Here is a 14779-nt window from a genome sequence, read left to right on the forward strand (position 1 = left end):
AAGGAAGGAAGGAAGGAAGGAAGGAAGGAAGGAAGGAAGGAAGAAAGAAAGAAAGAAAGAAAGAAAGAAAGAAAGAAAGAAAGAAAGAAAGAAAGAAAGAAAGAAAGAAAGAAAGAAAAAGAAAGAGAGGAAGAAAGGAAACCCAACGGAGGAAATTCCTTCTACTCTTCTACCATTTATCTAGCCTTAGAGACCTGTGATGTGAAAGGACTTGTCCAGAGTCACACAACAGAGAATGTAGAACTCAAGTATTCTTGACTCTGAGACCAACTCTCTGCTATATCACTTTGCCTCTCAAGTACCCGATAACAGTAATAATAGCTAACATTTATGTAATACCTACCCTGTGCCAGGCACTGTGCTAAGCATTTTACAAAATCATCTCATCCCACACAACCTGGGAGGTAGGTGCTGTTATAATCCCCATTTTACAAATGAGGAAACTGAGGCAAACAGAGGCAAGGCTTAGCCCAGGTCATGCAGTTACGTGTCAAAGCTGGGCTAAGAGTGCTGATCCTCTGCTAAAAAGAGCCAGGGCTCTTTATACTGTGCTCTGATGCTATTTTCCTGGTTCTGCTGCTTCCACTCCATCAGTTCATAAAAGTCCACGTTTCTTCGAATTCACTTGAACTCGTAATACACCTTTTTAATGCTACACCACACTTTGGAGGCAGTGGTAGGAGCAAGCCATAAACCCCATTGGCAGAAGACCTTCCCCTTTCTAAGAGGTTGGGAAGCCAGTCTCAGGGTTACCTCTATTGGAGGGAAGGGGTCATAAAGCATCTACTTGGTTGCAGTCAAAGTTATTTGTTACAAGGGTATCTCAAAAGAAAACCTGCAATTCTCAAAGTAACTGAACATCAAAAAGGGTCACAGTTAGTTACAATAACATTGTCCCCCACCCTGCCCTACAGTTCACTGAACTGAATTGAAAGGGACCAGACATGATCTAATACAACTCCCTATGTTGCTACGGTCCCATCAAGACTTGAATTCAGATCTCCTAACTTTTGGACCAATACTCTTCCCATTGCCTTTTCCAATACTTGGGTTGTGACCTGGGAACCTCCATGTATCCTCTCTGGAAAGCAGAATAATTCTCAACTCTCAATTTCTCACCAATTTTCAGACACTCATCATCTTCACTGAGGCAAACAGCCCAAATACAAAGGATGAGAAATTGCACCAGAGGCAAAGATGCTTCAAAAAAAAAAACCCAAGTTCTTCAAAAATCAGTTTTCTGGGGTGTTTACAACTTAAAAAATATATATAGATGTACTGTCAATTATGCAACCAATGGGACCTTATTGAAGAAATGTATTCCAATATGTTAATGGAGGTGATTTCACATTTGAATGAACAAATCAGACACCCTAAGTCAAAAGCCCAGATTTTAATGAATAGTTTGCTCCTCAAACACTTGGGGGGAACATTCTATTATTAGTGGGATGTTATACCTCAGAGAGGTAGAATAGATAGAATTAGGGAGCCTTGGAGTCAGGAAGGACTGGTCTAGCCCCACCTCTGACACACTGGCTAAATGATGCTGGACTTAATACCTTAGTACCTTGTGCACTCACCTGACCTACAATGGTGAAAGGAGTTTCCTCACTGAGATTTCCCTATACCCATAAAATCACAGTTTCAGTCTAAACATCAACAACTCCAAACTTCTACAACTGGTAGCTAGAAACAGTAGCATGATGGGGTAGAAGAACACTGAGCTAGGTGTCTGGAAATCTGGATTCTAGTGCTAGTGCTGCTACTTCAGCTCTCTGAGACTCAGTTTCCCTCTTTGTAATATCAGGTCATTGAACCAGTTAATCCAGTTTCCACATTCTCTTGTTATAAATGGTTCTCAATGCTGGAAACAAACTACTTCAGACCACAGGATTAGTTTTAGCAGAGAGAGGGACCTCTGAGGCCATATAATCTAACTCTCTCATTTTAGAGAGGGAAACCCAGGCCCAGGGAAGGGAAGTGAGTGCTATCTCTAGAACCCAGATATCCTGACCCCCAAATTACATCAGTAATGAGCATCAGAAGCAGGATTTGAGCCCAGGTCCTCTGACTACTAAGCCCATACTCATTCCCTCAGCTCCTTCTTACACCCTTGGTCAACAGTTACTCATCAATGAGCACTCCTTCTGAAGAACTGGGGTCCCTAAAAGTGACCCATTAGAACAAAAGCAGGGCCTTTCCTCTCAGAATGGCCAAACAACATTATCAGTTTCTCTTAGTTTCCATAGCTAAATAGTCCCATTAAAAAAAATAAAGAAAAAGAGACATCTCTGGAGTTTTATTTCAGATAATTTATTGTTAAATGAAAAAGTAAGAAGCAAATGGGGCAGGGGTGGGGGAGGGGGAAGAGGAAAACCACAGACACCAGACCACAGTTTTTGTGAACCAAGACTCTGGGTTTCCTAAGGTTGGCGCATGGGAAGATTGCTCAACATACTTTCCCCTCAAATCTTTAAAAGTATGAACAATCGCAAAGAAAACAGTGTCTCCCCTAAGATACAAATAAATGACTGTCTGTAGCCGGTCTTGTGCACATTTTTAGCAGGTCAACATGGCAATCCTTTGAAGTCATGGTTTAACAAGCAGACAGAGGGAAAATCACTTTGAATGAATGCAAGACAAAAAAAAACTGGCCCTTCCAGAGGCATTTCCCAATGAATGGGTTCTAAGAGGCTGAGCAGTGACTACAGAGGGAGCCCAGGCTCCCACAGGAACACATTATTGGAACCTCGCTTCATGTTTTCCCAAAGCTAAGCCTCCTCGACAAGTATCCTATTTCTGTAGGCTGCCTTTCTTGGACTCTTTCAGAAAATCAGATTGGCTAGGAAAAAAAAAAAGACTAGAAGGAGCCCTGCTGATTCCCCCAGCGAATAACTTATAAATAAAAGAATACAAACATTCCTTTTTCCCCTTAGTTTCACAATCACTTCTTCACTTGCGCTCACTCACATACCAACATCAAATTCTCCCCACCCTTATGGCTTCTCAACCAACCTTACTACCTTCCTGCAAACTCAACTTCTTCACCTAAACAATGCTCTCACTTAAGGAGGGCTCTCAGATGAGAAATCAAATCTATATTTGGTCAGAAAAGTGATTTCTCCTCCCAATGAGCTCTTCCTGCTCAGTCAACAATACTGTTTGGGGGGAAGGGGGGGGAGGGTGTTTGTTCCTCTATTGTAAATTTAATCCAAGTTCAATATCTAGACAGAACAATGAAAGGCACATCTCATCATTTTCAATTACATCACATTTACAAGTAACCCAAGTTACACATTACAATGATATTGCAGCCCCCCCACCTATGTTTTTTTCCATATTATAAAGCTGAGATTTTCATGTTAATTTCCATATTGGAATTCTTTCAAATGGGCCCATAAGTATGCAATGAACATAGGAGCAGCACTTCACTGATTGGCACTGGAGTGAATTCAAGGGTCCCAAAGCCCCTCAGTTTCCTGCAGCCCTGTTTAGCATCACATTATTTAATGCAAAATTAGTTCATCGGACATGAGTTCTCTATGTGGCAGTGTCCAAAATAGATTTAGAAAAACAAAATAATTTCTATTATGATTTTGAAATCAGCATTGGGCAATTCAGCTCTGAAGGCATCATAGTCTCCAAAGAAGCCTGATGATGCCTGCAACTTCATCATGGGAAAGGATATGCTGAAGCCAGCTCTAACCAGCTTGTCAAATTTACAGCATGAGAATTTACACCTTGGAAACCAGCAAAAGCTGCAAATCACTGCTTGACAACTGTTCTTTTGATTATTTAGATTTAAGAAAATATGAATGATGCAGATTAAATTTAAAGGTATGTAGGGTTTTTTTTTCTTTCAGAAATCTGATTGTTAAAAGTTTACCAGCATACCCCTGATGAAGGGGAACAGAGATCACTGGACATGGTGATTGGGTTCTTTGAACATCAACCATTTCTGCTTTTTCAAACCACCTGTTCCATTAAAGGTAATCATAACTTACTTAGAAAAGAGACATGGCCTATTTGCCATTTATCCGATATCTCTGCCCATTAGAAGAGGCTTGCCGAATTTTAGAGCTGAAAGATACCGTTGAGATCATCTACTCCAACATCCTTTTAAAGAGGAAAACACTTGAGCCCCACGTGGCTTGCCCAAGTTTCCACAGCCCGAATTAGAACATTCTCAAGGAGCATATCTGGGTTTTGTTGCTTCTGACAGGAAAACAACAGCCACCCACCCACTTCCTGTGTGTCAAAAAGCTTACCTGAGCTGTGTTACCTGAACAGCCCTCTTCGATTCTGCCCAAATCTCTCTGCTCTTCTAACACCAACAGAGGATTAAAAAGCTTGGGAGAGGCCCACAGCAGGCCTCCAGAGAAACCTTGGCTGGAGCTCTCATCCTCCTTGGGCTGCTCCAGACCCTTCCACACTGTTAATTCAAAGCTCCCACGGAGGTTTTTGTACCTGCCCACTTCCTTCCACCTCCCACCTCTGCCTTGCCTGATATGAAATGGGGGTTTGGCAGGCAACAGAAGCTAAAATTGGTGGGGGCTCATACTGAGGGGAAGGACTGGGGGAAGAGCAAAGCCTTCAGGGCCTCAGAGAAGGGACAGTTTGCCTGCCTGGACTCTGCCTGGGTGATCTTTGTCTTCTCTTGGCTGATTTCACTGAACCAACAAAGCTCCTTCTGGGGACCATCTCAGCTGATGTTGAGAATCCAAGATGAGCCTTTGGCCCTTTAGCAAAAAGCAAAACCTTGTGCTACAGTAACAAAGTTGCATGCTTGGATTATGAGCCTCCTTTGATTGGAATTCAAATTTGTTCCCAAAGGTAGATTTTTTTTTTTCTCTTCTGCCACCTGGAATTAGGCAGCAGGGACTCTGCTGTGCGTGTAACTTACTTTAGCCAAAAGATGTGAGGTTTGGGTAAGGACACTATCACAAGCTTCCAGAGAATCTAGGGTATATAGCTGACCTCCCCTCTAAATAATACCCAGATATGACCCATGCAGTCATTTCCATTTCTAGTTGTGAGTCAAAAGGCATCAATCTTGAGAAATCCTAAAAGCATTCCATCAAAGCAGCCTTAACAATGACATTTCTCTCAAATATGTGCCATACTATATTTTGCCTTATGGAGACTAGGAAAGTATTTGGAAACCCCAATGTACATATCAGAAGCGTTCCACAAGTCTGTGGTGGTGTTAGCAGGATTCCAGAGATGCAAGGCTTGTCGCCAGGGCCCTCGGATAAGAAGACAAGAGGCTTTCCTCATGACTAGCAGAATGGTTAACCAAAGTCTTTTGGTCTTCCCTGTGGATCAGTTAACTAAATTTCCAAGTGACTTCCAATAACATTCATAAGAAAGCCATGGCGGAAACATCGCCTTAGAACAGGCCTCTGGGACTTTTCAACCATCGGCTGAAAAAGGTCTAGGAAATTCCAGAATCTTCAGCAAACAGGAAGGACAAGGTCTGCATTCTGATTGAAACAGAAATAACTCATGAACCTCAGTTTACACAGATTGAGCCCATATGAGTGGGACAACTCAGACAATGAGTACCATTACTTCCAACAGAAATTGCTTAAAATGGAAAAGCTCCATCTTTCCACCCAGAAGACTTTTTCCACACTCAGCCACAGACAAGCTCTGCCTTCCCTATATAAGAGGAGCTATGTTTTCGATTTCAAAGGCTGATTTTTTTTTCCACTTTCCCTTTTACTTGGATATTCCCTTTATTTGTTATTCAATTGATACTTTGGGGGTTATGCAACTGTGAGCCAAGAAAAATAAGTGCCTTTAAAAAAGAAAAGCTAGAATCAAATTCCCATAGTAACAAAAGATGCCAGAGGTGGGGTTGTGGATTTCCCCCCTCTCCTTTGCTGACACTGGACACACAAAGCTAGAATGATAGAGAAGGCTGCTTCAGGGTTGAAAATGACTGGGTTATCAAGGTATGGCCCATTTTCACTTCGGAAGCTCAAAGAAGTGAGCAGCACATGTAGAAGGACCAACTTCCACTGCATTACCCCCCCCCCCCCACCCCAGACATCTTATTCAGCATTCATCCAAGAGGTAATCGCTTGCTGGGCATTCCGAGGCTTCGAGCTCCACACTGGACAAAAACCGCCTTGTGGATTTTCTGCAGTTGTAATCCAGGGTGGTGGTGTATACGGTCTTGGTGTGCTTGGGGTAGACGATGGTGGTGCTGAGAAATCGCAGGGCCTTGTTTCGAGGTTCAAAGCGGAGCTCGGCTTTGTAGTTCCGCCAGGTGCAGCCAGGGATGCAGACCACAGTCTGGCTGCAGGAGGAGACCACCAGGCCCACGGGCATATAGATGTTGTCGATGAAATGCTTCTCCGAGTCATACTTTACTGAGGAGGTGTACCTGCAGGCCAGGACACACAAAAGAACAGGAATGAGACCGCGGGATGGGGGTTATTCTGGCTCCCGAGAGAGCGCTCGGCTCAGGCTTGACAAACAGGGAATGTGGTACGAGTTTAGAGGGTGTCAGTGGGGGGACTTGGCTGTGTTTCTGCTTTGTGGTACTTCCTCATCCAGCATAGCTGTGGGAATTCTGGCATTTCCGTCCCAGTCAGCGAGGCTTTACTCATAGCTTTGCAATAGATCAGCTTTAAACTAGGGGTTAAAGGGAGGAGGCCTCAGACAGCCTGTCATCCTCTCAAATACTAATGGAGGGCTACATGCAATCCCTATTTCTAACCATCAAAATTCTTGAAATATGACCCTGCGCAGTAGTAAATTTGATCCAACTTAGCTGGTTTTCCTTAAAAGGATCGTTGCAAACCTAAGCATTTCATAAAAGATCAGTTTCTGGAAAGGGAGGAAGAGAGAGAGAGAGAGAGAGAGAGAGAGAGAGAGAGAGAGAGAGAGAAAGGGAGGGAGAGAGAGAGAGAGAAAGGGAGGGAGGAAGGAAAAAAGAAAAGGAAGAGGGAGGAAGGAAGGAGAAATAAAGGGATGGAGGAAAGAAGGGAGAAAGAAAGGGAGAGAGGAGGGGAGGAAGGAAGGAAAGAAGGAAGGAAAAGAGAGAGGAAGTTCAAGGTAAAGAAAAAGAAGGAATTAAAGAAGAAAGATGAGAACAAAGAAGAAAATGTGGGAAAGAGAATAAAGAGGAAGAAAAAAAGAGAAAGAAAAATTCCAAGTTATTTTGTTTTTAACTTCATGTAAATTTCTTCTAAGATGAATGAAGAAAAAATTAAAGTCAGTGCCTCATAAGGACAGGTGCCAAGGGTCACAGGGCTGTGGCCTAGCTTTCCCCAAGCAGGCAGCCAGAAAGTAAATTAGCATTCTTGTCTACTTTTTGGGTATAGAGTATTATTGTCACTGGGCAAGTGGGTACGTGGCGATGTCTGGGGCTAACCTGAGGAGCTTGTGTGCCTGTGTTATTCAAGATCAAAGACCATGACTCCACATGCCAAGAAAAAGACACACCATGGAATGAAGTGTGAAAACATAACTGAAAAACTTCTTTTTTTTCACATGGGAGGTCCCTATGTGCTACTCCAACAGAAACTAGCTGGAGACTAGAACTACTCCAAGAAGAACACCCTTTGCTTTAATAAGGCTCCTTTTACCCAACTTCCTTTCCCCCAAATGATCTTCAAAAGGTAGGGGGAGGAGGGAACAAGGAAGGGAACCTATACAGCACCTACTGTGTGCCAGACACTGTGCCAGCTCTTTACCAACATTGTCTCATTTGGTCCTCACAACAACCCTGGGAGGCAGCTGATACTATTATCCCCATTTTACAGATGAAGAAACTGAGGCAAACAGAGGTGAAGTGACTCGCCCAGAATCACCCAGCTAGCAAGTGTCTGAAACTAGATTTGAACTCAGGTCTTCCTAACTCCAGGCCTAGCACTCTATGCACTGTACCACCAGCTGCTTCAGGAGAGGAGAACTAAGTCATCTTACAGAGACAATCTCTAAGAAGATTAAATACAGCAATTCCTTCCGACTTCTACCCTCACCCCCCAACCTCCAGGGACAAGAAGGGAGGGAGGCGGAGCTTTCAAAGCAGGAAGACCATGGGCACATTTACCTTATTTCCTTTGGTGGCAGTGGATCAAACTCTACTCCTTCACCAAAAGACAGAGGGCACAGCCTTGGAGGGCAGCCAGGCCCCAGGGCATTGGGTGGAAAGACAGAATTCTGAAAGCAAGAGGGAGAAGATGCCGTCATTAAAGCCAGAAGTCAGAGATCCAAGGGAACCCAGAGCCACCTGCTTCACAGCCAGGGAGCTCTTCACTTTCCTGGTGCCCTCAAGCCCTTGGGCAGGCAGGCTGCCGAAGCCCAACAACCCCTTCTCAGAATCAGCTTTTAAATGCATCCAATAAAATCCACAGGATTGCAAAGGAAAGCAGGTATATTGTAATACGCCCCAGTTATCAAATTAAAAACAAAACAAAACAAGTTTTAGACCTCATGTTAACACTTTGATCTAGTCCAACCCCCATGATTTAAAGAGAAAAGAACTAAGGTTGAAAGAGAAGTAACTTAGCTAAGGTTACAGATGATAAGGAGGAGAGATGGGATTTCAAGTCAAGTGTCCTAAAGACCAAGTTCCCTCCTCTCTGCTCCAATTCCAGGGATCTCAGAACTGGGGAAAGGATGATCAGGGCACACCTAGTCCAAACCTTACCTGACCAAGAATCCCTCCCTACCTTCCTAGGCAGCCCATTATACTTTGGAAAGATTATAATTGTTAGGAAGTCAGTTCTTTTTCTTTTCCTTGATATCAACTTAACCTAGGCAAATAGAACAGTGAATATAAAGTTTCCAGTGACATGGTTTTCAACTTGGGAGTCCACAGTACTAAATTGTCATGGGAGAAGCCCCTCCATCTTCCATTTGTTTCTTATGGCCCTGCCCCCTCCCCCAAAGACAGCCACCATCTAACTTCCCCCAGAAAGGGCAGGAAGGAAGCCTTCCTGTTGATAAGATGCTCTGATGAGAAAACAAACTTGAATTGGATGATGCAATGAAACCACCTTTTTTTCAATAGACACCCTGCACGTTGAACAAGATGTGAATGCAGAAGGGTAGCTGTCCACATCCTCATTGGGGCCTAACTACCTGGAATCCCAATTGAGTGATGACACAACCCACCTCAGCTTCCCCACTCCACTTTGATAAGAAATTGGCAAGTTAGGGCAGGTAGGTGGAGTAGTGAATAGAGCACTGGCCCTTGAGTCAGGAAGACCTGAGTTCAAATCCAGCCTCAGACACGTACTAGCCATGTGACCTTGGGCAAGTCACTTAACCCCAATTGCCCAGCCTTCCCCTCTCCAAAAAGCAAAAAAGAAAAAGAAAGAAATCAAGTCACAAGAACACAAGTCAACGTCAGTGCCTTATTTGACGTACACATTAAGAAGGTCAAAGTGCTTTATGCAAGTGTGCTGGAGGGAAATACAAATTCAACCCATCCTGACGCCATGATTCCACCCCTATCCCCTAACAGGAACAGCTTAGCAAGGGCCTTGCTGAACCAAACGATTGCCTTAAGGCCCTCTGAGATCATCAGTCATCTGAAAGGGACTGAGTTGCGCTCACTACATTTTACTTACTAACACAAGAGTGTGGACTAGAGGATTGAGAAGGATTTTAACAAAAAGTGTTGAAATTAAAATGATGCTATTTAACCAAAAGTTCAGTCTCTTCCATCATGTCTGACTCTTCATGGGGTTTTCTTGCAGAGTTTTTAGTGGTTTGCCATTTCCTTCTCCAGCTCATTTGACAGATGAGGAAACTGAGGCAAACAGGGTGAAATGACTTGCTCAGGGTCACACAGCTAGTAAGTACTTTAAGTTTTGCTGAAGTCAGGTAGATACCCCCCAAATTCATGCTTTCTTTAGACAGCTCAGGGAGCCATACCAATCAGTTTGGTAGTCCTTAAAAAACTGATATGGGGGCAGCTAGGTATTGTAGTGACTCTGGGGTCAGGAGGACCTGAGTTCAAACCTAGCTTCAGACACTTGACGTGTACTAGCTGCATGACCCTGGGCAAGTCATGTAACCCAAACTGCCTTGACAAAAACAAAACAAAACAAAAAAACCTTATAGGAAACAAAATTTTCCTGTTAAGTATCTAAAACTGATTGTACAGTGTCTGTCAGGCTTATCTCCATCAGCCCTCTGTTGATAACTAAGACTATGCAGCACAATACAGTAGAAACAGTGCTGAACTTGGAGTCCCAGGATCTGAATTCTAATTCCCTACAATCTGCCACTTCTCACCTGAGTGACCTTGGTCAAGTCTTCAACCTCTTTTGCCTCAGAGTCCCGTTCTGTTCAATGAGGAGGGCCCTGCTAGCTCTCAATCTCAGCTCTCTGCATAATAGTCTGGAGTGTGTGTGTGTGTGTGTGTGTGTGTGTGTGTGTGTATTGGGGGAGGAGGTGATTCCAAAGTGCTTCTGCACTTGAAATCTGTGATTTCCTTTGTCCTACAGGACAGAATGGAAGGACCAGTGTTTGAAGCTGGGACAATGGAGTCCCCAGGTCTGTCATGTCAAGCCTGGCTGGGGCACTCAAGCTGAGAGAGTACAGAAGGCTAACTTAGGCAGGCTTAAAGCAACCAAGCAGGGCAGGAAGCAGATGGTGTCAAGTGGGTAAAGATGTTGGATGTGCTAAGAAGGGAATGGGGTGGAGATGATGACAAGGAATACTGAAACACGGGAAAAGGAGGAGGACTGAGAACCTCCCGGCTCAGGTTTCCTGGAGCTGGAAGGAGAATTTAGCAAGTCAGTAGCAGCAAAGGCAGCTCACCTATTGCACAAAACTCTGGTCAACTGGGGAAAGTTAACATGTTGGTTTGTTGAATGATGACAGAGCTTTTACTGTGGCTTTGGAGCCAATCATTGGGCTTCCTAAAGACCCAGGATCTCCATTCTCCATTTTGCTAAACCCTCATTGATCTGTCCAACCTCACCAGGCAAGGCAAGATTGCCTGGGGCTTCTCACACAGAAAGCACTGAATGCCCCTAAGACAGGGGTGGGGAACCTGCAGCCTCAAGGCCACATGAAGCCCTCTAGGTCCTCAAGTGCAGCCCTTTGACTGAATCCACTTTGTTCTGTGAAGTTTTGATTCCATCAAAGGGGCTCACTTGAGGACCTAGAGAGGCCACAGGTGACCTTGAGGCTATAGGTTCCCCACCTATGTCCTAGGGCATACCTTCTCCACCTGCCAGCTGCTCCCTCCACACCCAAGTCCTGGCCTAGATTTTTGTTTCAGCTAAATAGTGCCTCGAATGCTACAGCAATGTTGCAGGGGAGGGGGGGGGACAGCCCACAGAGTCTCTGGACCTGCTTCTCCAGAACTCTATATCTGAGCATACAGAATGAGGGATACCAGAATACAAACCTGTTTTGCCTCCCCATCCCAATTCCTGGACACTTTGGCCCCTGCTTCTTCATCCTACCCTCACCCCACTACTTTGATGGCCTTGAATTGCCACCTTCAGCACCCCAAGTAAGGGAAGGCTGCCGTGGGTCAGTGGGGTAGGACAAGGATCTTTCACTGCCATAATTCAAACCAACATCCATTCGGGCAGTTAAAGACACCCAGCTACTGAAATCTGCTGACAGAGAAACGAGGCGCTGTCTCCTTTTGAACAAAATACAATGCCTCCATCTGGCTAGAACCGTGTCTGGAGCCAAGAGGGAAGGAAGGCAGCCATAGCTACAATTCATTTCTTTGAAGGGAACTCCATGAATGTCCCTGGGGACATTTAGGCATGCTGCTGATCAGTCATGTCTGACTCTTCGAGACCCCATTTGGGGTTTTCTTGGCAAAGACATTGGAGTGCTTTGCCATTTCCTTCTCCAGCTCATTTTACAGATGAGGGAACTGAGGCAATCCGAGTTACTTGACTTTCTCAGGGTCACACAAACTAGTAGGTGTCTGAGTCCTGATTTCAACCCAGATCTGCCTGACTCCAAGTCTGTGTTCTACAGCACACCTACCCGCCCATTTAGTTTTTGGTTCTAAATAAAGGCAACTTCTACAATCTGAGGGTGAGATCTGAATGCAGATTTGGGGGGAGGGGGACAGATTTGTGATTTCATTGGTGTAAAGAACTTCCAGTGAGTAAACTCCCTCCACCAATGCAGACTAGTAACTGTTCTTAGGCTCAAAGCTCAGAGAGCTAGGACGGACTTCAAAAGTCTCAGTCTCAATTACCTTCTTGTAAAGGGGAAGGAACGGGCAACAGGCAAAGTGCCTTGCCCCGGGGCACCAAGTTTGTGTCAGAAGTAGAATTCGAAACAGTCCTCCGACTCTAGAATTCAGTGTCCTCTCCACTCTACGAAGGCTTAGAGAATTGCCTGGGATCGGAAAAACTAAGTGACTTGTCCAAGGTCACACAGCCGAGAGGTGGTAAAAGTTGCAGTTCTTCCTGACCCAGGTTGCCTCCCTATCCCACCTCTCTGCCTTTACTCTTCCCTTGGTTGTTAATTATTATTGCCTTGGGTGAGGGGTATTTTCTTGAAACCACGTCCTGGAAGACTGGTCACTCTCCAAGACCCCGTTAGCCTCGTTAACAAACATTTGGGGGGGGAGGGGTCGCGTGTGCAGATTGAAGGCTGTCTAAGAACCCAGCTACCGTCTCAGCCTCTGCCACAAACCAGGAGAGCCTCGGCCAAACCCTAGGGCCTGTCCTCTTTCCTTTCGGGGATGCAAGTTTGCTGGCGGATAGGGCACGTCTAACTTCGGCCAACGAGTGCCCGGCTTAAGAGAGGGTTGCAAAGCTCTAGAGAGGCAGAGTGGGCACATCCAGGTCCGAGGTGGGGCCCGGGAAACCCAGCTCCCTTGCCATTTGGGGTCTGCCTGTCTCTGCCCTGTCTGTCTCGGTCTCCCCAGCCGTCGCTGCTCTGGCTCTCTCTTACACACTCTCCCCTGGGCTTCTCCCTCTTACACTATGACAATTTTCCAGCCGCCGCCGCTGCCGCGTCCAGCTGGCCACAGGTTCGAGGCGCGGGTCGGGATCCAGAAGCGGCCGAGCGACGGGCACTCCGCCCGCTCCCCCCGGCCTCAGGCAGCCCAAGGCTCCCGGCTGCCGGGCTTGTCTCGGTGGCTCTGGCGGCGCCTTCCAGAGTCCCGAAGCATCAGACAGTGGGGATGGGGGGCGGGGGTCCCCCAGCTCCCCGACCCGGCCTCCTCGGACTCCTGGCTCAGCGCGCAGAGCGCAGCGCAGCCCTGGCCCGGGCGGTGCCCACCCACACCCCCAGCCGCATGCCCTGCCACTCACCGCGCCCGTGGGTCCCGGCGCTGCCGTGTCAGTCTCCAGCAGTCCCGGGGCCAGCCCCCGCTCCGCGCCGCCGCCCCCGCCGCCGCCGCCGCCTGGGGCCAGCAGCCAGTGGCTGGGGCTGGGACTCGGGGGCAGCCCCGAGTCCGGACTATCCAGTACCCCGTCCCCCTTCTTCTTCATGTCCAGGAGCTCGGGGACATCCTGCAGGCTAAGCCGGCCGACCATGGCGGGGGCCTCGGGGGAGGGGGGCGGGAGGGGAAGAGAAGGAGGGGGGACCCGCCGAGGGAGCTCCGCGCGGAAACGCCGTTTGCTCAACCACCTGCAGCGACTTCCTCCGGCCCGCCGCCGCCGGCCCGCGGGGGAACGAGGGGCGGGGAGCTGGGCGGGGCGGGGAGGGGGACCCCCGGGCCGCTGCCCAGCCCTGCCCCCCCGGCCGGGCCCGCGCGGGAGCTGGAGGAGGCGGCGGCGGCGGCGGCGCCTCTCCCGGGGCTCCCTCCTCGGCGCGTACTGGCCGCCCTGTCCAGCGCCAGGGGCCGCTGCGCTCCCGCTCCCGCTCCCCCTCCGGCTCCGGCGCAGGGCGGGCGGCGCCGCCGACACCGCCTCCGGCCCCAGCTGATTGGAGGGAGGGTAGCAGGGCCCCCGGGGGGCTGCGGGGCTCGCCAGTCTTCCCCTCTGCCCTTCTCACCCGCCTCACTCCGCCAACGCTCCTCGGTGGCCCGCTCCAGCCCCGCACCCTCCTCCCACTTCTCCCACCCCTTTCCTTCCCCTCCCGCGCGGAGCAAGCCCCTCGAGTACTCAGCGATCCTCCCCACACGCCAGCTCCCTCGGCTTTCCCTCCTCCCCACCCCGCGAGCATCAGGCCCCAAAGTACGACTCAGTCCCCCTTCAGTTCTCCAGGGTGAAGGTGAGGAGCGGGGAGCACGACCCAGGACGGGCTGTGACCATCCAGAGTCTTCCCTACGTCACTTTCCCTCCTCCCCCCCTCGGGGCGCTGGTTTTTGCGCCCTGCAGCTCCCCTCGAATGCATGGCTGTTAGAACTTCTGGTTCCTGCACCCATGTGGCTCGGGAGCGGAAGGCACGCACGGTGGTCGGGGAATTGGGCCAGGCTGTGACTCTAGGGGAGGAGGGAAGCCGGAGGAGTCAAACATGTTCGGGTGGCAGGTGAACGACCCCCGCCCCAGCAGCGCAGGCCGTGTTGGCCTTGGCCCGGCCCGCTTCCTTTCCTTGGCCCAAGCGTCCCACACTGATAGGAACCAGGGGTTTGTTTCCCCATTAGGCCCATAAGGGCCTGTCACCACCCGTGCCAAATCTGGGAAGTGCTAATGTCTGTTGACAGATGCCTCTGCAAGGTTGCAGGACAGGGGATCATGTGTGTGCCTCTGTGTGTGTTGGGGGGGGGTGCGGGAGTGATGCAGGGGTTGCATCTATTGGCCAAGTTCACCCCGACTGGGGATGGAAGAGACAAATGCCTTCTTACCCTAGGGAAAGAAACAACTGGAAATTATTAATG

General features: G+C 48.2%; 1 protein-coding gene across 1 annotated transcript; it reads right to left on the reverse strand.

Moving 5' to 3' along the window:
• Positions 1 to 2297: 2297 nt before the first annotated feature.
• Positions 2298 to 13579, reverse strand: RFLNB (refilin B). Its single transcript, XM_069089705.1, has 3 exons — positions 13269 to 13579; positions 8066 to 8175; positions 2298 to 6391 (listed from the first exon to the last, which is right to left on the reverse strand). Exons 1-3 carry the CDS (start codon positions 13491 to 13493, stop codon positions 6061 to 6063), a joined length of 666 nt encoding a protein of 221 aa, XP_068945806.1. The 5' UTR covers positions 13494 to 13579; the 3' UTR covers positions 2298 to 6060.
• Between the last annotated feature and the right edge of the window lie 1200 nt (positions 13580 to 14779).

The sequence above is a fragment of the Petaurus breviceps genome, unplaced genomic scaffold (assembly GCF_028583685.1).
Source record: "Petaurus breviceps papuanus isolate PSGF00001 unplaced genomic scaffold, PetGlider_PUasm1.0 186, whole genome shotgun sequence".
In the NCBI taxonomy this organism is placed as follows: domain Eukaryota; kingdom Metazoa; phylum Chordata; class Mammalia; order Diprotodontia; family Petauridae; genus Petaurus; species Petaurus breviceps.